Below are 26,441 nucleotides of genomic sequence, written 5' to 3' on the forward strand. Positions count from 1 at the left end.
AGCAGTCATAACAAGACTGTGGTACAATATATTTCAACATGCAACCAGAGTGCTTTCAAGACTGGTCATATAGTCAATCTTTTACCAACAGGTGTGAGGAACAGAACTTTATGCAGTTTCTTCAGTATAAGAAAGAATTGGCAGTTATTTATAAGAAATAATTAATGTATATTTTTGTAAAAGTAAACACCCTTTTCAACCTTGACAAACTGTTAAAAATAAATAAAGGATAGAATATGAAGCATATTTTTGACTGACAGAAAAGGCAAGACCATGTAAGACACTATCATCCATGGATATTGTATAGATATATCATTTACTGGAGAATAGTAAAGATTTTTAAAACGGCACAAATCCACTTTCAAAGTAATTGTAAACATTAGAAAGTCCCTGTAAAGATTGTATTACATAATTTTAATAATAAATATTTTTCTAATTTCTTATATTAAGGAATAAAGAAAGAATAAAAAAGAAATGCAGTGAGTAAAAGGGAAGTAGGGATAAAGGAAGGAAGCAAGAAAATGTATACATATTTATCCTAAGTATAGATGATACTGATTTGTTTCTTCTACATCATTAACATCATTCATTCAGAATTATTCTCATGTAGTCAAACAGCTAGTTGAAAATATTAGAGAGTTTTTCAGAATTGTCTGATATAAAAGGAGAGAACTTGGCCAAATGGTTTGTTTGTACTTTCTAGCTAAATGCTTTTGTGAAACTGGTTTTGACCAAAAGCACTATCATATGTTTGATCATCAAACTTGCATCTAAGTGACTCTTGACTTATTCCAAACAATTCATTTTTTACTTGATGATTTTGTACAAGTATTAATAAGATAATGGTAATAGTACTAGGAAAATTTTATTCCAGATATAACCAGAAATTACTACTGTTTTTCCTGTTGCACCTGAAGTGTCCTCCTCTGCTCAGCTCTACAATCCTTTGATATGGACACCTGAGGTCGCACCTCCACTTGAAGCTTTTACCTTGAAACAATGGAAGAAATTAGTGATTTCTTCCTGCTCATATTATGATTTTTACATTTCCTTTTTTATTTTCCTATTTATTTATTTTCCTAAAATATTTCCTATTTTATTTTCACAGAATAACTTTCAATACTTCATACATTTTGAATTATTTAATGTACTTGGCAAAAAATACATAAGGTGGAGTTTGTTTAGTAGCCATACCATTTCATTCCCACTTATACAGTTACAGTCCTCAAAGATGCTTTTGTGAGACTGTGTCATTCAACTAAGTTAACTGCCAAGACCTGAGCTTCTGTACTATGCTGAATGACTATGAGCAAAAGCAACATCATCAAGCTAAAGGTTTGATCTTCTTTGGCAGCATAAGATTAAACAAAGGTAGCAAGCATCTCTGATATTGGCAAATTGAAGAATACTCGTCAGTTAAATTTACAGGACAGTTGCTTGTGCATTAATCATTTTATGTTAGACGTATATAGACATACCTGGTATTCAAAAACACTTTTCTGAAAGACCTTCTACTCTGTGCCTGGTTGGTATTTATGGGATGTGTAAGACTTACATGATTTAGTTCCTGTTTGGTACTATTAATATGAAGGCAGCAATTATATGCTGAAGGGAAAGTTATTAGATTTAGTTAACTAAAAATAAAATATGCCAAGTCAGTGAATTCAAGGGTGACACTATAAGTAACAAACAAGGATGGGAGGACTGCAGAGCTTTATATTTTATGCACTCAAGAGACAAATGGAGTAGAGGGTTTGAGGCTGAACTGTATTGGTTATACTCCCAGCTGCCTATATTATAGTTCCTCCCTCATGCTTATAATAAATACACATTTACTATTGTAGAAATCCACATTTTACAAATTATAATCTATAATTATGAGTGAAACAAAGTCTCTTTCTCTACCTTGGAGAAATTTCTGGAAAGGAATTTGGAAAGGATTTTAACTTTGTGCCACAGATTACATCTGAAGGGGATGGAATTGGATTGTTAAGAGGAAGATTGTATAAAGTCTGTGAGCTTGGGAATTTCATGGGTACTACAGATACTCTCTGTAGATGATTGTAATTTGTGTGATAACAGAAATGTTCTTTGGAATCCACAATTTTCCACATGGTAGTCATCACTGAGTTGGAAATACACCAAGGACAGACAGGTCAGAGTGGAGATTGCTATCCTTTTGTAATGACTTTTGTAAAAGTTGTTGTGTTCTGATTTGGGCACAGAGGTCTTTCTCTGTCCTCTGCTGTCCCCACTGAAGGTCAAGCCATCTAAAGAGGTTTGGATAAATAGAAGAGAAAATCATTAATCTCTGTCCTGAAAGAGGTTACTATCTATGGGGAGCAATGTGTGGGTGGAGGAGTTATGCAAAAATAAATAAGTTTTACATGAGTGGTTTTTTTAGAATAGACAATGAATGTTTTAAATTAGAAGATAGGAATGTTGTTTTCTGCTCAAGTTATCGAAGTTTAGCTTTTTGCAAAATATAAAGTATTATTAATTTGAGGAACTAGTAGAATATTTTATTCAAGAATAGGTTTTTGGTTCATGGCTTGGTAAATGACATTTGGCTACTTGAGTAAAGAAGAAGCATAATAAACTGATGTTTTGATAGATTGGCCAGAGAGTGGAGTGGTGTGTAGGAATTACTGGAGAAAAAAAGAGATCAAAGGCATTTAGTAAACTCTTGGAATGATCCCTCTTGCTGCCTTTTGTAGTGATCAAGGCATGAATTGGTAAGGACCTGGACTAGGGTGATAGCAAAGGGAATGGCAAGGGAGAGAATCTTGGTGGAAGAATTACCCGTTAACCTTAGCTCTATGGATATATTATCATAATCACTAATACTTTTTTAGTGTTTACCTGGAAATGTGCAACATTACTTTATCTAATCTTCAAATTGTCTTATAAGGTATAGGTACTATTATCATGGCAAGTTAAGTAATTTGCTTAGGATTACACAGTTAATAATTGTAAGAACCGGTATCCAATTTTAGTTCTGTCTGAACCCAGCAGACAGTAAAGGATACTGTCTTAGAAACAAAAATAAAAAGTGATAATAATGTTTCTAGTTAGGAGGTCAACTGCCAATTAGGAGCCTTGCTTAATGCTGATCACTGTCATATGTATAACACAAATGTTCTTCTCTTTTGCATTTTCCTTTTTAGTGCGACTTCATGATAGCATATCAGAAGAGGGCTTCCATTACTTGGTGTTTGATTTGTAAGTACACACTTTATGTTTATTTTTGCAATCTGTTGAAGACCATTTTGAATTAAACATGATTTTTCTCATTGTACAGTCCAAATTGATGACTATAATATTCTTAAATATTCTCAAGTAATATTCAACTCTGATATTTTTTGAAGAGATGTGACTGCTTAGCAATATTTATTTAAAATTAAATTGATCTTTCTAAGTGAGTCAGTTATAAGTCTGTTTCCTTTTGGACTGTCCACTGTGATATCAAAAGTAGTTTCAGTTTTAACTTCAGGTACAAAAATGGCTGAAATAAACAAAACTTTCTGTTGAATTTTAAAAACAATATGTATAATTTAATATCTCATATAAAAAGAACACTCAAGGAAGGGTGGATCCAGATTTGCTTAGTATGGTATTTCAACAATGTTATCAAACTCCCATTTTTTACCCCAGCTCATTGGCTTTGTCCTTGGACTGTCATGGTTTAAGTTATTACATGCAAACATTGTAATGTTCAGTAGAAGATATTGTTTCTTGTTCTTTATAAGAATGAAAAAATTACATTCATCTCATTGGCTAGGACTTGGTTACATGCCTACCAGTAACCAATCACTGGCAAGGGAAATGAGATTACCAAAGTTGACTTAGACTAATCATGATTTACAAACTGTGGTTCTATCAACAGGATGAAGGGAAAACAATGACTCTTGTATAGGCAATCCATATACATCTGCTCTGTATCTGCTCTGGCAGGGATGTAGGGAGATGAGCCACACACATGGCTGGTAGGACTTTATACATTATGCAGTTTCTAGAAATCAATTTGAAACTACATATCCAGAGACTCAAAAGGGTCCATTGCCATTGACATAGTGATTCCCCTTCTTGGAACAAAGTCCTTGGAAAATATTCCCTGTTGTGGGAAACTAATTTACCTGTTTCTTCTAAATGTTACACCTGTTCTATTGTAGATGTTGCGGTTGTTCCCTGTTATTGTAAATGATATTGCCGTTCAGATAGCAAACAGCTGCTTGGTAGTTTACCAGTAAATGTGATGGGAAAACTAGTGTTGAGGCTCTCAGTTACAGAAGCTGTGAGTTCCCTGGTCCCAGGTTTGTCTCCCCTCTTAATGTTTCTACCTTTATTTCTGCATTGCCTTCCCTTCAAGCCAACCCACTGTGAGCTGAATGCAGCAATTCCCTAAATACTTTATGCTGAAAGATGTTTATTACAACATCCTTTATAAAGGGAAAAAAGAAAAGAAAGTAAACCAATTCAAGGATCCAATACTAGCTACTGTGTAATTATAGTACATTCATATAATGGACTGCTCTGTAGCATTTTAGTGTGATGTTTATAAAGAGGTTTTTGTTGGGGCGGGGGGTAAGTAAGAAAAAATACCATTCCACATACTATGAGTCTGGAGGTAGGATAGTACTAGGTTTAGTAAATTCAGCTGCTCAGTGTTGCCATTAAGAAGCCATGCTCTGACCACCTTTCTGTCTGCTCTTTGTAGCATGTGGGCTTTTCCTCATGCACAGGCTCACATCATGGTCACAAGTTGGCTGCCTCAGTTTCAGGTATTAGTGGCTTCCGAAGGCAGTAAAAAAGAATGTTAATTCCACTGCATAGAATTTTATCCATGAGGAAATCCTTTCCCAGCATTCTCTCGGTTGAAATCTGTTAGCCAATCCTTGTTTAGAATTACTTGTCATGCCCATGTCGAACCCAGGTGTTGGTTAAGAGAATAGAGTTTGCAAACATTGAATTTGTCCAATTGTAATTCGCTCAGTAAGTCTAGGGAGGGAACAAACTTCCTCTGTACACATCAAAGCCTAGTGAGGAACTAAATCATAGTTTTGTAATCAAGGAAGAAGATAAGTCTTGTTTATTGGGTAGATGGCTGAGAGTGTCTGCCAAATTAGTGCCAAATTAGCTGCAGAAAGGTTTAGTTAAAGCTCTGCTTATATACAGTCCTAGTACACAGACTCCTTTCCATAGTCACTGTCCATCTGTGACTTACTTACGTGCTCTAGTTTGGCACCACACCATGCTGCACTAGTATTCCTTCCGCCTTAGTTCTCTTTCAGAGCTCATATTTTTACTTTTTCCTTTCATCCTTTTTCTTTTCTCAAGTTCCAAGAGTCCTCCTTATTTAATTTCCTTTCGATTTCAGCAACTTCCTCTAGTCATCTTTTAGTGTAAGTTTGCTGGCAACAAATTTTTGTTTTCTTTTATCTAAGAATATCTTAATTTCCCTTTTATTCCCGAAGGATAGTTTTGCTGGATATAGAATTCTAGGTTGAAGTTGTTTTTCCTTCAGTTTTGTGCCACTCTTGGGTTCCTTGTTGTTGTTTTATTAAATTAGAAAGGTTTTAGGTATACAGAAACATCATGCAGAAAACACAAGAGTTCCCATGTACCCTCACCAACCCCATACACAGTATTTCCTATTTTAATCATTTTAATTAGTGAATTATTTGAAGTAATGAAGCAATATACTATTAATTATATTCCATAGTTTATGTTAAGGTTCACTGTATTCTACAGTACTGTGGGTGCTTTTTTTTTTTTAATATTCCAGTAACTTTTATACAACCTAAAATTTGCCCTTTTAACCACATTCAAAATACATAATTCAGTGGTGTTAATTACATGCACAGTGTTATGGATGTAATTATCACAATCCATTACCAAAACTTTTCCATCATCCTAAACAGAAGTTCTATACAAATTAATCACTAACTTCCCTATCCCTAACTCCTCACTGGCCTCTGGAAACCTGTGTTCTGGTTTGAGACTCTTTAAATTTTCATATTCTAATTATTTCATATAAGTGAGATCATAAGATATTTGTCCTTTTTATGTCTGACTTATTTCACTCAAAATGATGCTTTCAAGGTTCATCCATGTTGTTGCATGTACCAGAACTTCATTCCTATTTATGGCTATATAATATTCTCTTGCATGGATATAACACATTTGTTTATCTGATCATCTGTTGATAAACACTTGTGCTTCCATCTGTTGGCAATTGTGAATATTGCCACCACTATGAATATCAGTGTGTAAATATCTTTTGGAGTCCCTATTTTCAGTTATTCTTGGGGGTATGTAACTAGAAGTGGAATTGTTGGGTCATATGGTAATTATTTACTTAGCTTTATGAGGAACTACCAAACTGTTTCCCATAGTGACTACACCATTTTACATTTTCTCCAACAATGAAAGAGTGTTCTGCTTTCTCCACATCTTTTTCCAACACTTATTAATATTTCCCTACTTTTAAATAGTAGCAATTCTAGTGGGTCTTAAATGGTATCTCATTATGGTTTTGATTTGCATTTCCGTGCTGGCTAATGATGTTGAGGATCTTTTTATGTGTTTTGGCTATTTATGTTCTTTGAGGATATGTCTATTCAAGTCTTTTGCCCATTTTCAAATTGGCTCATTTGTCTTTTTGTTGTTGAGTTAAAGGATTTCTTTATATATTCTAAATATTAAACACTTATTGGATATATGGTTTCCAAATATTTTCTTCCATTGTGTTTTTTTTTTTAACTTTTATGATGAAGTCCTTTGAAGCAAATTTTTAAAAATTGGTGAAGTCCCTTTTATCTCTTCTTTCTTTTGTTCTTCATATTTTTGGTGTAAAGTCTAAGAAACCATTGCCTGATGCAAGGTCTTGAAAATGCTTATGTTTTCTTCTAGAAGTTTTATAATTTTGGTGTTTATTAATTACATCTTTGATCCATTTTGAGTTAATTTTTGTGAATGGTCTGAAGTAGGGTTTCATCTCATTCTTTTGCATATGGATATCCAGTTTTCCCAACACCATTTTTGAAGAAACTATTTTTTCCCCATTGAGTAGACTTCACACCCTTGTAAAGAATCAACTGGCCATAAATGTGAGAGTATTTCTGAACTCTTATACTTGATTCCTTTGGTCTATGTGCTTATCCTTGTGCCAGTATTTTGCTGTTTTGGTTACTGTAGCTTTGTAGTAAGATTTAAAACTGGGAAGTTTGAGACCTCCAACATTGTACTTCTTGTTAAAGATGGTTTGGGTATTCAGTACCCATTACCTTCCATATACATTTGATGACTGGCATTTCCATTTCTGCAAGGAAGGTTTTTGGAATTTTGATTGGAATTGTGAATCTGTAAAGCACTTTGGGTAGAATTGACTTCTTAACTATGTTTAGTCTTCCAATTCATGAACATGGAATGTCCTTACATTTTTTAGTTCTTCTTTTACTCTTTTTGCAGTATTGTGTAGTTTATCATGTATAAGTCCTTGGTTTAATTTATTCTTAGATATTTGCTTATGTAAATAGAATTTTTTTCTTCCTTTCTTCTTAAAATTTTCATTTCTAGTGTATAGAATCTCTACTGATTTTTGAACCCCACCACTTCGCTAAATGGGTTTATTAAGTCCTGTAGTTTTGTTGTGGATATTTTCAGGATTTCCTCTTTATGGGACCATGTCATCTGCAAATAGGAAAAGTTTTACTTCTTTTCCAGTTTGGGTGCCTTTTATTTCTTTTCCTTGCCTAGTTGCTCTGACAAGAACTTCCAGAAAAATGTTGCATAATGGTGGCGATAGTGGGCATCCTTGTCTTTTTCCTTATCTTATAGGAAAAGCTTTCAGATTTTCACTATAGAGTATAATGTTAGCTGTGTGTATTTAATTATATGCCCTTTATCATGTTGAGGAAATTTCCTTCTATTCCTGGTGTTCTGAGTGTCCTAGATTTTGTCAAGTACCTTTTATGTGACAATCGATATAATCAGGTATTATTTTTCTTTCCTTCTATTGTAGTGTTTTACAGTAATTGAATATCTGTTTTGAACCTTCCTTGCATAATTGGGAATAATCCTTCTTGATCGTGGTCTATTATTTTTTTTAATAGATTTAAAAAAATGTTTTGAGATACATAGATCATATAAAATGTTACATTAAAAAAATATGAAAGAATTCCATATACCCCCACTCCCCACCCACACCCACTCCTCCCAGATCACCACATTCTTTCATCAGTGTAACACATTCATTGCATTTGATGGATACGTTTTGGAGCACTGCTACACAGCATGGATTCTAGTTTACATTGTAGTTTACACTCTCTCCCAGTCCATTCAGTTGTCCCTGCAATATCATCCAAGATAACTCCAAGTCCCTAAAATACCCCATATCACACCTCTTCTTCCCTCTCCCTGCCCTCAGCAACTCCCATGGCCACTGTGTCCATTTCTCTGATAGTTTCTTCCATTGCTAGAGTCACAATAATTCTGTAGTAGAATACAAGTAAGTCCACTCTAATCCATATTTTATTCCTTCATCCTTAAGACCCTGGAATGGTGATGCCCACTCCACCTCTAACTTGAGAGGGGGATTAGATCCCATATGGCTGATGGATGGAGTTCTCCTGCTTGTAGTTGTAGACTCTCGGTTCCCTGGCATGTTGGTTGACCATCCTCACCTCCCTGTTAACTGACATGGGCAAGTCCAATGAACCAGAGAGCAGATGCTGCAACTCCACTGAGACTCGGGGCCCAGCCAGCACACAGTCAATCCAGAGATTTAAGTCTCCTAAGCATACCAACCCTAGGTTCAGTAAAAGTGGCAGAAGTGTAGAGAGGTCACATCTGATTCTAACTCCATCACACTCAAGAGCATAAATTCCAAAGTAGGACCCACTGACAAGGCACTGAACTCCGGAGCCATCTGCCATGACTGTAGGACCTAGTTGTCTCTGAAGCCCTCAGGAGTACCACTACTTGGGGTTGTATCTACTTTGGTTGTCTGTCCGATCCTGCTGAGATGTGTGTAAGCGCAACCCCTCTGATGACCTCCCGACTCACTTTGAGGTCACTTAGCCATATAAACTCATTTGTCTTTACTATTTCCCCCTTTTATTCAATGTCTTTTTCTAGTTGGATCACTAGCTGGTGCTTGGTAGAAATTCCTTGGCCCCAGGGAGACTCATCCCCGGGAGTCATGTCCCATGCTGGGAGGAAGGTAATGCATATTTACATGCTGAATATGGCTTAGAGTGTGGCCACATTTGAGCAACATGGAGGCTCTCAGGAGGTAACTCTTAGGCACCCTGCAGCTCTAGGCCTAGTTGAAATTTCTACTACATAGCCTCCTAAGCATAGTCATCAGTGTCAAGGGCACATCATTGGACCATCCTCCTAACCTATAATTGGTTTCATTTTTCTATTAATTGAATTTGGCAATATATTAGATTTCATTTTTGAAGACGTTTTGGATCACAGAGGGGTTCAACTTTGGTGGGGTAGGAGCACTGACGGGGGGTACTATTGATGGGAATGCATGGGTGGAAGGGAGTTCTCCAGGGCATCCATATAGGGTATATAGATATGTTTGGCAGTTCGCTGGGTATTAACATAATGGGTAGAGTTTCACATGACAACTTAGGGAGTGCTGAGTTCCCATTCTGGGGAGCTCTGTTGCACTCCCCAATGGAGCAGCAACAATCCTCCAAATGCAAGGGGTGTCTATTATTTTTTTGTACAATATATTAGCTAACAGTTTGCTGAGGATTTTTATAACCTCCTTTATAAAAGATGTTGTCTGTAATATTGTTTTATCTGGCTCTGTAAAGTAATGTTGAGTTAAGAAGTATTCCCTCCTCTTCAATTTTTGGAAACATGTGAGCAGGATATGTGTTAAATCTTTTTGGAATGCTTGATAAAATTCTCCTGTGAAGCCATCTGTTCCTGGTCTTTTCTTTTTGCGGGGAGGTTTTTGTTTGCTGATTGTGGTAGTTTTAGGCTTTTTCTGGATGCCAGAAAATGATGTGCTTAGGACTAATCCATTCCTGTGGGTATAAACCTAATTTAGGTAGGACCTTACTTTGATTAGGTTACTTTAATAGGGCATGATCCAGGGTGGTTCTTACTGCTCTTACTCTAGAGTCCTTTGTAAATGGGATGAATACAGAGAGAAACACAGAGAGAAATGCACAGAAGCACAAAGAAAAAAGCCACAGAAGGAGGGAGGAAGCTAGAAGCTGAATGCAACAAAACCTGGAAGAGAAGGGAAAGACCAGCAGATGCTACCATGTGCCTTGCCATAAGACAGAGGAATCCAGGATCATCAGCAGCCGATCTCCAGGGAGAGGGCATAACCTGATGATGCCTTGATTTGGACATTTTTACAGTCTCAGAACTGTAAGCTCATAAACTAATAAATCTCCATTGTAAAAGCCTACCCATTTCTAGTATATTGCATTCCAGCAGCTTTTATAAACTAAAATATGGATTTAATCTCTTTCCTAGTTATTGGTTTGTTGGAATCTTCCATTTCTCTTCAGTTAGTGTAGGTAGTTTATATGTTTCTAGAAATTTGTTGGTTTTTGTCCAGGTTTTCTAGTTCATGGGTATATAGTTGTTGATAGTGTATTCTTATATTACTTTTTAATTCTGTGAGGTCAGTAGTAATGTCCCCCTTTTCATTTCTTTTTTTTTTTTTTGACTTTTTTTTATTCATTTAAAAAAAAAATTACGTTAAAAAAATATGAGGTCCCTATTCACCCCCACTGCCCCCACCCCACCACTGCCCCCACAGCAACACTCTCCCCCATCATTATTTGGTGAGTACATCTCTGGGCATCGCTGCACCCCATGGCCAATGGTCCACACCATAGCCCACACTCTCCCACGTTCCATCCAGTGGGCCATGGGAGGACATACAATGTCTGGTAATTGTCCCTACCGCACCACCCAGGACAACTCCAAGTCCTGAAAATGCTTCCACATCTCATTTCTCCTCCCATTCCCCGCACCCAGCAGCCATCATGGCCACTTTTTCCACACCAATGCCACATTTTCTCTATTACTAACCACAATAGTTCATGAATAGAATATCATTAAGTCCACTCTAATCCTTACTGTATTCCTCCTTCTTGTGGACCTTGGCTTGGTTGTGTCCATTCCACATCTATGTCAAGAGGGGGCTTAGATTCTACATGGATACTAGATGCAATCCTCCTGCTTTCAGTTGTAGTTCCATGGTGTGGTGGTTGACATTCTTCAACTCCATGTTAGCTGAGTGGAGTAAGTCCAATAAACCAGAGTATAAGAGCTGAAGTCTGTTGAGGCTCAGGGCCTGGCTATCATCTTGTCAGTCCAGAGATTCAGATCCCCTAGATATATCTTAAACCCCAGCATCAACTACAATTCCAGTAAATTCCAGCAGGAAAGGCTTGTGAAAAGAGATCACATCTGAGTCCAGCTCCATCATGCAGAAACACCAACTCCAGAGAAGGGCCAGCTGACATGGCAGTGAACTCCATCTGCCATGACCATAAAACCTGTGGGTCTCTTTAGCCCTCAAAAGAACCAATACCTGGGGTTCTTTCTACTTTATCTGTCTCTGAGATTCTGCTTAGGTGTGCATAAGGACAATCCTTCTGACAACCTCCAGACTCTTTTTTAGAGACTCATAGCCATATAAACTCATTTGTCTTTTCCATTTCCCCCTTAATTTAGGTCAAAAAGCATTTTTAACTCCTGTTATTATATGTAGACAGGGATATTCTGTTGTTCCGCATTGAACCTTTAATTCAAGGTCATTTTCTAGTTACGGCATCAGCTGGTACTTGGTAGTGATCCCTCTGCGCCAGGGAGGCTCATCCCCAGGTGTCATGTCCCACGCTGGGGGGAAGGCAGTGCATTTACATGCTGAGGTTGGCTTCGAGACTGGCCACATTTGAGTAACACAGAGGCTGTCAGGAGGGAACTCTAAGGCACAGTGCTGCTCTAGGCCTTGTTCTTATTTCAGGTGTATAGGCTCACAAGCATAGTCATTAGTATCAGGGGCTCACTGTTGGACCCTCATTCCTTCCTGGTCCTTGCCATTGGACCCGGGGGACTGCTGCTTCTCCCCTAGGGACCATGACAGAGCCCCCCCCGGCCAGGAACCCAGTACCCCCCCAGCTGTTGTTTTTAATTTTTTCCACTATGAGTATATCCAAACATTCCCATGCACCCCGTACACATGCCCTATATAACTCCGTGTCAACCATATGTCCCCTGTCAATGACATCCCATACCAATATTCCTCTGCTGCCATTGTTGAACCACTCTGTGATCCAGAACTTCCTGAAAAGTGAAGCCTAATATAATGCCAGGTTCCCTTAATAGTAAGATGGAATATAGTGATGCGTTTAAAGATTAGATATAGAATACATATTGATTTGAAAAAATTCTACATCCTTTTTCTTATCTTTTTTCCTAATTATTGAGCTTCTCTTCACAAGACCCATAGATCACAGTAATTCACATATACAATATACAGTACTCCCACATATCCAATATAAAACCTTTTCCCTTCCACAGCGATAATCTTTTAACTTATTCATAGCATATTTACTGAAACTGATGTACAGATATTGAGACAATAGCTTTCAAACAAGGTAACATTTGTGTTTACATTGTGGTTTATACTTTAGGCTATACAGGATAACTAAATTTTTAGTTATCCTATGTTTTACATTATGGTTTACATTATTAGTCTGTCGTCCCCTATATGTTTTTGGTGCAGTATTACATGTTTTATTTCCATCCTTGTGTACTCTTGTGAAACACTTCTATTGCCCTCACAGTTACATTGGTTCCATGTATTCAATATCTAGTGACTGTCAATCTTCATTTCTTGAGGAGCCATGTTCAGAGATACTTGCAACAGTGTTGAGGGCTTGACTTGCTCATCTGCCCTAATGCCCTGGGAGCCACCATTTCTCTTGAGAGATACAGTTCCCTCTATTTGATGGCATTAGTCCTCCCCAGGATGTGGGTCTACCTTCACTCTCATTATATGGGTCTCTACCCAACGGCATAATGCACTCTGGCAAAATGAGCATTCACATATTCCCTAGGAGTCTGTCCTACATCAGATTATCCCCTTTAAGTATCTTAAACAGGTAACTTTCCTAATTATATATATATATATATTTTTTTTTTATTCATTTTTTAAGAAATATTACATTCAAAAAATATGAAGTCCCATTCAACCCCACCGCCCCCACCCCCCATTCCCCCCACAGCAACGCTCTCTCCCATCATCATGACACATCCATTGCATTTGGTAAGTACATCTCTGGGCATCGCTGCACCTCATAGTTAATGGTCCACATCATAGCCCACACTATCCCACGTTCCATCCAGTGGGATGGATCTACAATGTCTCGTAATTGTCCATGAAGCACCACCCAGGACAACTCCAAGTCCCGAAAACGCCACCACATCTCATCTCTTCCTCCCATTCCCCACACCCAGCAGCCACCATGGCCACCCTTCCCACACTAATGCCACATTTTCTCTGTGGACATTGGTTTGGTTGTGTCCATTGCACATCTATGTCAAGAGGGGGCTTAGATTCCACATGGATACTGGATGCAATCCTCCTGCTTTCAGTTGTAGGCACTCTAGGCGCCATGGTGTGGTGGTTGACATTCTTCAATTCCATGTTAGCTGAGTGGGGTAAGTCCAATAAATCAGAGTGTAGGAGTTGAAGTCTGTTGAGGTTCAGGGCGTGGCTATCATATTGTCAGTCCAGAGATTCAAATCCCCTAAATATAACTTAAACCCCAACACCAACTATAATTCCAGTAAAGTAGCATGACCTAATTATATTTTGAAAAGGTTTTCTCAGCATTATACTCTCAACCAACACCTGACAGTCTCCTATGTTTGTATGTTGCCCCACCCTCCGCCCAATTTCGTAGGCAATATTACCCATCCGCCCATCCCTAGCCCCCCTCAATCCCAAAAAGCCCCACTCAAAGGTAACCCTTTGCCCCCACTTTATCCCTTCCTTGTACATATACTTACCTCCAGCTTATCATAGATTTCACCCATGTAGATGTCAGCTTACATCCTTCCTCTACTCCCCAATTTCCTGTAAGCCTACCTTCCAGTCTCTAGCTCTCTGAGGCAGCTTGGTTTACGTATTTCATATCATTGAGGTCATGTAGTATTTGTCCTTCAGTGCCTGGGTTGCTTCACTCAATATAAGGTTCTCAAGATTCATCCATTTCATCACATGTGTTTGTAGTGTATTTGTTCTTAAAGCTGAATAGTATTCCATTGTATGTATATACCACATTTTATTGATCCACTCATCTGTTGATGGGCATTTGGGTTGATTCCAACTTTTGGAGATAGTGAACAATGCTGCTATGAACATTGGTGTGCATATATTGGTTTGTGTCCTTGTTTTCAGTTCTGCTGGGTATATACCCAGCAGTGGAATTGCTGGGTCACATGGCAAATCTATGGTTAGTTTTTTGAGAAACCGCCAAACTGACCTCCAGAATGATTGGATCCTTCTGCATTCCCACCAGCAGTGGATGAGTGTTCCCATTTCTTCACATCCTCTCCAGCATTTGTATTCTTCTGTTTTTTTTTTCATAGCTGCCAATCTTATGGGAGTAAGATGGTATCTCATTGTAGTTTTGATTTGCACTTCCCTGATAGCTAAAGATTTGGAGCATTTTTTTCATGTGCTTTTTAGCCATTTGTATTTCTTCTTTGGATAAGTGTCTGTTTAAATCTTTTTCCCATTTTTTAAATGGGTTGTTTAGCTTTTTATTTTCAAGATATAGGAGTTCTTTATATATGCAGGTTATAAGTCTCATATCAATTATATGGTTACCAAATATTTTCTCCCATTGTGTACGCTCCCTTTTTACTTTCTTGACAAACACCTATGAGGTGCAGAAGGCTTTAATTTTGAAGAAGTCCCATTTATCTATTTGTTCTTTTGCTGCTCGTGCTTTTGGTGTGATGCTCATGAAGCCATTTCCTATTACAAGGTCTTGTAGATGTTTCCCTACACTGCTTTCCAAAGTCTTTATGGTCTTGGCACTTATATTTAGGTCTTTGATCCATCTTGATTTGATCTTTGTATAAGGTGTGAAATGGTAATCCTCTTTCATTCTTCTACATATGGATATCCAGTTCTCCAGGCACCATTTGTTGAATAGGCCATTCTCTCCCAGTTGAGAGGGTTTGGTGGCTTTACCGAATATTATATGGCTATATATATGAGGTTCTATATCAGAACTTTCAATTTGATTCCATTGGTCTGTGTGTCTCTCCTTATGCCAATACCATGCTGTTTTCACTACTGTAGCTTTGTAGTATGTTTTGAAGTCCAGTAGTGTGATTCCTCCAATTTTGTTTTTCTTTCTCAATATGTCTTTGGCTATTTGGGGCCTCTTTCCTTTCCAAATAAATTTCATAGTTGGTTTTTCTAGTTCCTTAAAGAAGGCTGTGTTGATTTTTTATTGGTATTGCATTGAATGTGTAGATCAGTTTTGGTAGGATAGACATCTTAATAATATTTAGTCTTCCTATCCATGAACAGGGAATATTCTTCCATTTATTTAGGTCTTCTTTGATTTCCCTGAACAGTCTTGTATACTTCTCGGTGTATAAGTTTTTTACATCTTTAGTTAAATTTATTCCTAAATATTTGATTTTTTAATTTACAATTGTAAATGGTATTTGTTTCTTGATTTCCTCCTGATCTTGCTCATTATTGGTGTACAGAAATGCTACTGATTTTTGCGCATTGATCTTATAACCTGTGACTTTACTAAACTCATTTATGAGTTCTAGAAGCTTTGTTGTAGACCTCTCAGGGTTTTCTATGTATAGGATCATGTCATCTGCAAATAATGAAATTTTGACTTCTTCCTTTCCAATTTCAATGCCTTTTATATCTGGTTCTTGCCTCAGTGCTCGAGCAAGTACTTCTAAGACAATGTTAAATAGAAGGGGAGAGAGTGGGCATCCTTGTCTTCTTCCTGAATTTAGAGGGAAGGATTTTAGGATTTCTCCATTGTAAACGATGTTGGCTGTGGGTTTTTCATATATACTCTTTATCATGTTCAAAAAATTTCCTTGTATTCCGATCTTTTGGAGTGTTTTTGTCAAGAAAGGGTGCTGTATTTTGTCAAATGCTTTTTCTGCATCTATAGATATAATCATGTGATTGTTTTCCTTCAATCTGTTTATATGGTGTAGTACATTGATTGATTTTCTTATGTTGAACCATCCTTGCATACCTGGAATGAATCCCACTTGGTCGTGGTGTATAATTCGTTTAATGTTTTGTTTAATATGATTAGCAAGTATTTTGTTAAGTATTTTTGCATCTAGGTTCATTAGAGAAATTGGTCTGTAATTTTCCTTTCTTGTGGTGTCTTTGTTTGGCTTTGGTACTAGGGTAATGTTGGCATCATAGAATGAGTTAGGCAATGTTCCTTCTGTTTCAGTTTTTGGAAGAGTTTCACCAGGATTGGTTTTAGTTCTTTCCGGAATGTTTTGTAGAATTTACCTGTGAAGCCGTCTGGCCCTGGGCTCTTCTTAATTGGGAGGTTTTTAATGACTGATTCTATCTCTTTACTTGTGATTGGTTTGTTGAGATCATCAATTTCTTCTTTCGTCAATATAGGCTGCTTATGTGTTTCTAGGAATTTGTCCATTTCCTCTGAATTGTCATTTTTGTTGGAATATAGTTTTTCAAAGTATCCTCTTATGATAGTTTTTATTTCTGTGGGGTCAGTAGTGATATCTCCTTCCTCATTTCTTATTTTGTATATTTGCATCTTCTCTCTTTTTTTCTTCGTTAGTTTCACTAAAGGTTTGCCAATTTTATTGATCTTCTCAAAAAACCAGCTCTTGGTCTTGTTTATCTTTTCAAGTGCTTTCTTATTTTCTATTTCATTTAATTCTGCTCTTATCTTTGTTCTTTCTTTCTTTCTTCTTCCTGTGGGATTACTTTGTTGTTTTTTACTAATTCCTCCAAATGTGCAGTTAGTTCTTCAATTTTTGCTCTTTGTTCTTTTTTGATGTATGAATTTATGGCTATAAATTTCCCTCTCAGTACTGCTTTTGCTACATCCCATAAATTTTGGTATGGTGTGTTATCATTATCATTTGTTTCAAGGTAATTATTGATTTCTTTTGAGATTTCCTCTTTGACTCACTGTTTTTCTAAGAGTGTGCTGTTTAATTTCCATATCTTGGTGTGAAATCTGGGCCTCTAGCCCTTGCAGATTTCCAGCTTCACTCCACTATGGTCAGAGATATTATTTTTTATGATTTCGATCTTTCTGAATTCATTAAGCCTTTCTTTGTGGCCTAGCATATGGTCTATCTTGGAGAATGATCCATGTGCACTTGAGAAAAATGTATATCCTGCTGTATTTGGGTGTAATTATCTGTGTATGTCTATTAGATCCAGGTTCTCTAATATACTGTTCAAACATTTTGTTTCTTTAGTGGTTCTCTTTTGACATGTTCTGTCCAGAGTTGATAGTGGTGTATTAAAATCTCCCACTATAATTGTAGATGCATCTATTCTTTCACTTAGTTTTTCTACTGTTTGCCTCACATATTTAGAGGCGCCCTTGTTAGGAACATAAATATTTATGTTTGTTTGTTCTTCTTGAGAGAGTGTCCCTTTCACTAATATGTAGTATCCTTCTTTGTCTCTCACAATTGTTTCGCATTTGAAGTCTATTTTGTCTGATATTAATATAGCTACTCCTGTCTTTTTTTGGTTATTGTTTGCTTGTATGATTGTTTTCCAACCATTCACTTTCAGCCTCCATGAATCTCTGGGTCTAAGATGTGTCTATTGTAGAGAGCATATAGATGGGTCATATTTCCTTATCCAGTGTCCCAGTCTGAATCTTTTGATAGGTGAGTTTAGTCCATTGACATTCAGTGTTATTACTTTGAAGGAATTATTTATGTTAGCCGTAATTTCATTGGACTTGTGTTCATCATATTTTGTTTGTTTGTTTTTTTCTTCCCTTTTTGTCTTTTTTGTTGCTCTTACACTCTCCTCCAGCCTTGCCTGTCCTGTTTTTTCCTTTCTTCCTGCAGAACTCCCTTTAGAATTTCTTGAAGGGGAGGTTTCTTGTTGGCATACTCTTTCAATTTCTGTTTATCTGTGAATATTTTAAACTCTCCATCATTTTTGAATGCTAGTTTAGCTGGATAGAGTGTTCTTGGTTGGAAATTTTTTTCTTTTAGTACCTTGACTATATCATACCACTGCCTTCTTGCCTCCATGGTTTCAGATGAGAAATCAGCACCTAATCTTATGGAGCTTCCCTTGTATGTGATGGTTTTCTTTTCTCTTGCTGCTTTTAGAATTTTCTCTTTGTCTTGAGCATTAGATAATTTGACAAGTATATGTCTTGGGGTCGGCCTGTTGGGTTTTATGATGTTTGGGGTGTGTAGTGCTTCTTGGATATGTACATCTGTCTCTTTCAGTAGATTTGAGAAGTTTTCAGCCATTATTTCCTGCAACACTCCTTCTGACTCCTTTCCCTTCTCTTCTCCTTCTGGGATGCCTATAATACATATGTTTGTGCATTTTGCATTGTCATTCAGGTCCCTAAGTCCTAGCTGGATTTTTTCTATCTTTTTATCAATCAATTCTACTCTCTGTTTGATTTCCGATGTACTGTCTTCCACATCACTAATTCTCTCCTCTGCCTCTTCTAATCTGCTGCTATTTGCTGCAAGTGTATTTTTGATTTCTTGAACTGTGGTGTTCATTCCCATCATGTCTGTTATCTTTTTGCTTATGTCTGCACTTTCAGCTCCAAGTGTTTTCTTCATATTGTTAAACTCTTCCTTTACTTCATTAAGTTTGTCTCTGATATATGTTCTGAGATCTTTAATTACTTGCGCGAAGTTCTTCTCCCCTTCCTGGTTTTTAGTTTGTTCATTGGATTCAACCATGTTTTCCTGATTACTGGTTTGGTTTGTAGATTTTTGTTGCTGTCTGGTCATCATTTTATCTTGACAGGTTTAATCAGTTCCTTAGCTTCTTTGTCTAGTCTTGGGGATTAATTAGCTGTTGTTCTTGCATAAGTGTTATGACTTCTCTTTGTCACTTTGTTCTTCTTATTCTAATTTCTTGTTGCTGGCTGAGTTCACTTTGAAGGAAAATATTAGGGCCAGGGAGAGGCAATTGTGTAAAAAAAGGAAAATGTGTAAAGTAGTATTGGTAATAAATGTTAACAGAGCAACAATATGAGATCTGGGAGGATGGATATTAGATTCATGTAAGTTGTGTAGTGTTATAGCAGTAAGTAGAGTACCTATAATGAGATAGTCGACTGAATATGAGAGGAATGTAGTATGAATTAAAAAGCTAGTGTTTTCATGAGAGAGGGAAAGAGAAAAAGACAACAGTATCAAGAGTGGATAAAAGATAGAAAACAAAGGTATTAGACATTAAAAGTTAGACAATTTTGGGATCAAAGAAAGGGAGGTGGAATATAGGAGAGACAGTAGATGATGGAGGATATCAAGATGTGGGGGAAAGGTGATAGTGTAGGTGGCCAAAATCAATTCACACAGCAATGAGGCAATGGAGGATGAGGAAACCAAGCAAATGTGAGGTGTTCCCTGCAGCACCTATTGTATAATTAAGATAAAATAAAATAAGAAGAAAAAGAGGAGAAAGAGATTTAAAAAAAAAGAGAGAAGAAAGAAAGAAAGAAAAAGGGGGGGTGGGTAAAGAAAAGGGAGGGAAACAAGTAAAGAAAAGAAAAGAAGAAAGAGAACAACAACTACAACCAAAAAAACCCTAAATAAATGTAAAAAAGACCTTGGGAGATACAATGGGAGAATAGACTAGGAGATAATGGAATTTTAGCAACCAGGACAATAAAAAATAAAAAATAAATTAAAAAAAAGAAAAAAGAGAAAAAGGAAAGAGAAAAAAAAACGCAAACGTTTATGGCTAGGACAATCAAGGACCTCAGATGGACCTCAGGGTGTGGTGGATTCAGGGATGGGAAGTCTGTGCTATTGCAGACTCAAGAGGTGTGAGTCTCTGGGGTGTGGGCCACCAGGGCTTAGGGGACACAGACCTGGCAACCTCAAATCTGGTTAACAGGGAGCCTGTGAGCACTGCAGTGCAACACAGCCTTCAGGGATACCCGCAGCTGGGTGCCAGCCCTATGGGGGGTCATATCTGCAAACTCTGACCTCTGTGTCAGAAACCCAAAATTCCCCCTCTCACTAGAGTCTCTTCTGTCACTGTATCACCAGTTTGCCTTCAGGACACCTCCTGCCCTGCAACCCCCCGAAACAGCCTGCTGGGGGCGCCTCTATATTGCAGCCAATTTAAGGACGCTGCATATCAGCAGCCAGGCGTAGGGGGCAGGGTTCTAGCCAGAAGCACTGATATCAGTGTCAGAAACCCAAAATCCCATGCCTCACAAAAGATTCACCTAATCGGCTTCCAGACACCTCGCACCGTGCAAGCCCCCGAAACAGCCTCCTGGTGACGCCTCTTTATTGCAAGTGATTTAAGGATGCTGCAGATTGGCAGCCAGGCCTAGGGGGCGGGGCTGTAGCCAGAAGCACTGATATTCGTGTCAGAAATCCAAAATTCCACACCTTGCAAAAAACTCCGTCTGTCTCACCAAATCGGTTTCTGAAGGCCTCCTGCCCTGCAAGCCCCTGAATAGTCCGCTCAGGGCTTATGAATTCCCCAGCACTGCAGAGCCTCCAGGAATCGGCGCCGTGGCACCGCAGCGCTGCAGTGCCGCCCCCCCCCCAGGGGGGAGCGTCCTGCGCGCAGCCCCTATCTCCGTGTAAGAGAGCCTCAATATTACCTTTTACATGAATCTTTTCTGTTACCGTCCCACCAAATCGATGTCCAGACACCTCCTGCCCTACAAAATCCTGAAACAGCCTGGTCCTGAAGAATTTCCAATGCTGCCCAGCCACTGCTTTGCAGGAGAGACTATAAGGTGCACTCACTCAGGCACCATCTTGCCCCACCCCTCATTACCCTTCCCTTTTCATTTCTGATTTCATTTATCTGTGTCCTTTTTCTACTTTTCTTTGTAGTCTAGCTAATGATTTGTCAATTTTACTGATCTTTTCAAATCATCATTTGGTTTTGTTGATCCTTTCTCTTTTTTTTGTCTTTATTTTTTTAATAGAACATTAAAAAAATATGAGGTCCCCATATACCCCCCACCCCCATCACCTCATTCCTCCCCCCATAACAACAATCTTCTCCATCATCATGAGACAGTCATTACATTTTGTGAATACATCCCTGAGCAGTGCTGCACCTCATGGTCAATGGTCCACATCATAGCCTACACTCTCCCACAGTCCACCCACTGGGCCATGGGAGTGATCCTTTCTCTTGTCCTTTATTCTCTTTCACTTATGTCTGTGTTAATTTTTGTTATTTCCTTCCTTCTGCTCACACTGGATTTAGTTTCCTTTACTTTTTCTAGATCATCCAATTTTGAATTTCAAATCAAATTTTAAATTTGATTTGAAATCTTTATTATTTTTAAATTTAATCCTATATAGCTATAAATTTCCCTCTCAGCATTGCCTTTGCTGGATCCTGTAAATTTTGATTTGTGTTTTCATTTTCATTCTCCTTAAGATATTTCCTAATTTCCCTTGTGATTTCTTCTATTGTTTCATTGATTATTTAGAAAAAATTATTTAATTTTCACACTTATGTGAATTTTCCATGTTGTCCTCTTGTTACTGATTTCTAATTTCATTCCATTGAGGTGAGAGAAGATGCATTGTTATCATTTCAATGTTTTAAAATTTATTGACATTTCTTTTGTGACCTACCATATATTCTATCCTAAAGAATGATCTATGTGCTCTAGAGAAAAATGTGTATTTTGTTGCTGTTGGGTGAAATTTTGTATTTATATATATGTCTGTTAGGTATATTGGTTGATAGTTGTTCAAGTCTTCTGTGTCTATTGATCTTCTGTCTCTATCAGTTATTGAAAATGGCATATTGCATTATGTTAGTAATAATGTAGAACAGTCTGTTTCTCTTTCATACCTGTCAAGATATGGTTCATATATTCAGGGGCTCTCCTCTTAGGTACATATATATTAATAATTGTTATGTGTTCTTATTGAATTGACCCCTTTATCAGTTTGTAGTGATGTTTTCTGTCATATTAATATAGGAACGCCAGTTGTCTTTTCATCACTCTTTGCATAGAATTTATTTCCATCCTTTCACTTTCAATCTACTTGTTAAATTTAAGGTAAGTTTCTTATAAAGAGCATATAGTTGGGCATGTTTTTTGTCCACACTAAGTATCTGTTGCTTTTATGTAGGGAGTTTAATCCATTTACATTTAAAGTAACTACTGATAATGCAGGACATTTTTTCTGCCTTTTTGCTGTTAGTCTTTTTTTTTAAAAGATTTATTTATTTCTCCCTCTCCCTCCATTGTCTGCTCTTTGCGTCCATTCGCTGTGTGTTCTTCTGTGTCTGCTTATATTCTCATTAGGCAGCTCCAGGAACCAATCCTGGGACCTTCTGGAGTGGGAGAGAGGCAATCATTCTCTTGTGCCACCTCAGCTCCTTGGTCTGCTGCATCTGTTATTGTCTTTGTGTCTCTTTTTGTTGTGTCATCTTGCTGCGTCAGCTCTCCATATGGGCCAGCACTCCTGTGCAGGGCAGCACTCCTTGCACAGAGCAGCACTCCTTGCACTGGGCAGCACTCTGTGTGGGCTAGCTCACCCCACAGGCCAGATTGCCTTCTCCAAGAGGCCCTGGGCATTGAACCCTGGACCTCCTATATTGTAAAGGGGAGCCCAATTGCTTGAGCCACATCTACTTCCCTGTTTGGTCTTTTTAAATGTTATGTTTTGTCCTTCAATTCTTCCATTAAATTTTACCTTCATTTTTATTTGATTTTTTATTGTACCACTTTGAGACCCTTCTCATTTCCCCCCATATAAAATTTTATATATTTTCTTTGTAGTTATCATGGGTTCAAATCTAAAATCCTAAATCTATACCAGTCATGTTTGATTGGACACCAACTTAATTTCAATTTTCTATACATGCACTGTTCCTATAACCTTCCCTCCCCCCACCTTTTTGTTGTATTTCTTATGGATAACATCTTTATGTGTTGTTTGCCCAAAATCATAGATATATTATTACTTTTTATTCATTTGTAGTTTATAAGAAGTGAAAATTTGGACTGCATACCAAGAAATACACTGGTATTTATAATTATGTTTAAGGTTACCTTTACAGAAGGCATTTATTTTCTTGATCAGTACCTAGTATCCATTCCTTTCAGTCTGAATAATTCTACTTTTATTATGGCTTGTATTGTAGGTTTAGTAATGATGAACTCCTTCAACTTTTGTGTTTCTGAGAATGTCTTAATTTCTCCTTCATTTTTTATTTTTTTTTAAAGATTTATTTATTTCTTTCACTCCTCCCCTTCCCCCCCCCCAGTTGTCTGTTCTCTGTGTCTATTTGCTGCGTCATTTTTGTCTGTTTCTGTTGTTGTCAGCGGCACGGGAATCTGTGTTTCTTTTTGTTGCATCATCTTGTGGTGTCAGCTCTCCGTGTGTGCGGCACCATTCCTGGGCAGGCTGCACTTTCTTTCATGCTGGGCGGCTCTCCTTATGGGGCACACTCCTTGCTTGTGCATGGGGCTCCCCTATGCTGGGGATACCCCTGTATGGCACCGCACTCCTTGTGCGCATCAGCACTGCGCATGGGCCAGCTCCACACGGGTCAAGGAGGCCCGGGGTTTGAACTGTGAACCTCCCATGTAGTAGACAGATGCCCTAACCTCTGGGCCAAGTTCACCACCATCTCCTTCATTTTTAAAGACAGATTTGCCAGATTTAAAGTCCTTGGTTGGCAATTGTTTTCTTTCAGCACCTTAAAAATTCCATCCCATTGCCTTTCTGCCACCCATGGTTTCTGATCAGAAATTGGCACTTAGTCTTATTGAGACTTCCTTGTATATAACACATTGCTTTTCTTTTCTTTTTTTTTTTTTTTCAGCTTTCATAACTTTCTTTTTGGCCTTGACATTAAACAATTTGATGACTATGTGTCTGGGCATTGTTGCTTTTTGAATTTATCCTATTTGGTGTTCATTGGTCTTCTTAACTGTGCAAATGCTTGTCTTTCATTCATTTAGGAAGTTTTCTGCCTTTATTTTTAAAAATATTCCTTCTACCCCTTTCTCTCCTTCTTGTGGGACTTTTTAATGTAAATATTGCCATACTTGATGGTGTCCCACAGGTCTCTTAGACTTTATTCACTTTTTCCATTCTTTTTTTTTTTTTCAACAAATCATTTTACTTTTCTTGTCTTGGACTTCACTGATTCTTCTACCAGCTCCATTCTGCTGTCAAAACCCTTGGGGAATTTTTCATTTCAGTTATTGAAACAAAACGAATAAACCTGGGAAAAAACACCTTTCACTTCTCTTTTAAATTGACTCTGTTTTGGCTGGTCCTTTCCTTCAGCACTTAGCCATTCTACCAAAGAAGATAAGCCTGAAACAAAGCCTGTACAAAAGTATTATGTCCTCTCAGTCTTTTCTGAACCTGTGTCTTTTCTTGAGCTTGTACTTGCTCATGGACTGAGGCATTCCCTCATTTACAAGAATTTGAATACCTCCTCTATTCCCTATGAAATTGGCTTTTCTGGTATTCTGTTGTTCTATTTTATGACTTAAAGCAGGTTATCCTTTGATCCAGGCTGCTTTGATTTAATTGTTTCTTGCAATTTACAACTTGCTTCTGCCTGCTGGGTAGGTTTGAGAGTGCCATCCAGAGATGAGTCTCCTGGTTCAGTATTTCAGGCTGCTACCCAATATATTGTCACTATATAAACACTGCAGTATACATGTAGGGGTTACTCTGCTCCCACTTGAACAGGGCTGGGAACCCACAGTGGGAGCACAAGTTGGACCCACAGTGTACTGAGAGGGCATGAGTAGGATCCAGCAAGTGTTCCATGAGCTTCTCCTACAAATTTTATAGTGATGTTTCCTTTATTTGGTGCTCACCAAGTAATTACAAACTTTAGCCATTTTCTGCAGTTCTGAGGAAGATGGTTCTATAAGTTGTTTCTAGGTATTAGAAGATTCTGTGGAGTGACAGCACCCTGGAGCTTCATATGCCACCACTTTACTTGAGTGACTCAAATTCCTTTGTTTTGTTGAGAAATCCACTGTTGTTCGGTTTTCCACCTGTAGGTAATGTGTATTTTCTCATTGGCTGCTTAAAGATTTTTTTCCTTAGTCTTTAATTTTCAGAAGGTTGATTGTGATTTGTTTTGGTGTGACTTTCTTAGGGTTTACCTTATTTGGGATTCACCCAGCCTCTTGAATCTGCAGGCTTAAGTCTTTTACCAAATTTAAGAAATTTTCAGCCATTAATTCTTTCCATACTTTTTATCCTTGTTTCCATTCCCAACTCCTACTAGGACTCTAACAACAAAAAATTTGTGTTTTTTTTGTTGAAGTCCCACAGACCCTTGAGACTCTGGTCTTTTTTTTTCCCCCAGTCTAATTTATTTCTGTTGTACACATTGAATAATTTCTTTTGTGTTTCTTCTCTTTTCTTTTTTTTGCTGTTTAGCCCATCCATTGAGATTTTTATTTTGGTCATTGTCATTTTCAGTTCTACAATTTTCTTTTTTTTTTCTTCTTTATATCCTAAATTTCTTTGCTGAGACTTCCTCTGTTTCCAGTTGTTTCAAGCATGTTTATAATTGCTCACTGAAGCATTTTTATTATAACTGCTTAAACATCTTTGTAAGATAATACTAACATTTTTGTCACCTTGTTGTTGTCTGTTTGATTGTCCTTTCTCTATCAATTTGAGATTTTAGTGACATGATGAGTAATTTTGATTGTATCCTGGACATTTTGGGTATTATTTCATAAGACTTTGGCTTTCATTATTAGCAGACTCTGTAGATGAACCACCTCATTACTTCCAGATGTGTGTGGAAGCTACCATTGAGACTTTGCAGGCAGGAATTCTTCCTTACTGCTAAAAAGGAATGGGAATGCAGTTTCCCCACTCTGCCTTTTCTGATACCACCCCAGCAGGTGGTGGAAGGAGTTGGGGTGCCATGTTAAAACTGGTAAAGTCCAGTCTCTCCCTTTAGCTTTTGTTGACAGGTAGAACAGTTGGGACAAAGTTTGTTTTATTTTGTTTTTTTTTTTTCCCATGGTGTTTGGCCAGAGTGGGGTGATTATCATCAGAGAGTTTTCTTTCCTGCTTGTCTTATCCATTCCTGATTTTTTGGTTTAGAGAGCAGGCTTTTCTTGGAGATTCTTTTTGTCTGAGGCTATTGTTTCCATAACTCAGTTCAAGGCCAAAAGTAAACC

The 26,441-nt window shown here is 37.7% G+C and overlaps 1 protein-coding gene across 50 annotated transcripts in view; it reads left to right on the plus strand.

Annotated features, from left to right (window-relative positions):
- CAMK2D (calcium/calmodulin dependent protein kinase II delta) overlaps nt 1-26,441 on the plus strand; it is a 354,108-nt gene that overhangs the window by 164,325 nt on the left and 163,342 nt on the right. For all 50 annotated transcript variants that reach the window (XM_071215026.1, XM_071215022.1, XM_071215025.1 and 47 more), the window contains exon 4: nt 3,168-3,222. In XM_071215026.1, coding sequence (XP_071071127.1) covers nt 3,168-3,222 — 55 coding nt within the window. The remainder of the gene's footprint in view (nt 1-3,167; nt 3,223-26,441) is intronic.

Source organism: Dasypus novemcinctus, chromosome 1 (assembly GCF_030445035.2).
Source record: "Dasypus novemcinctus isolate mDasNov1 chromosome 1, mDasNov1.1.hap2, whole genome shotgun sequence".
Taxonomy (NCBI): Eukaryota; Metazoa; Chordata; class Mammalia; order Cingulata; family Dasypodidae; genus Dasypus; species Dasypus novemcinctus.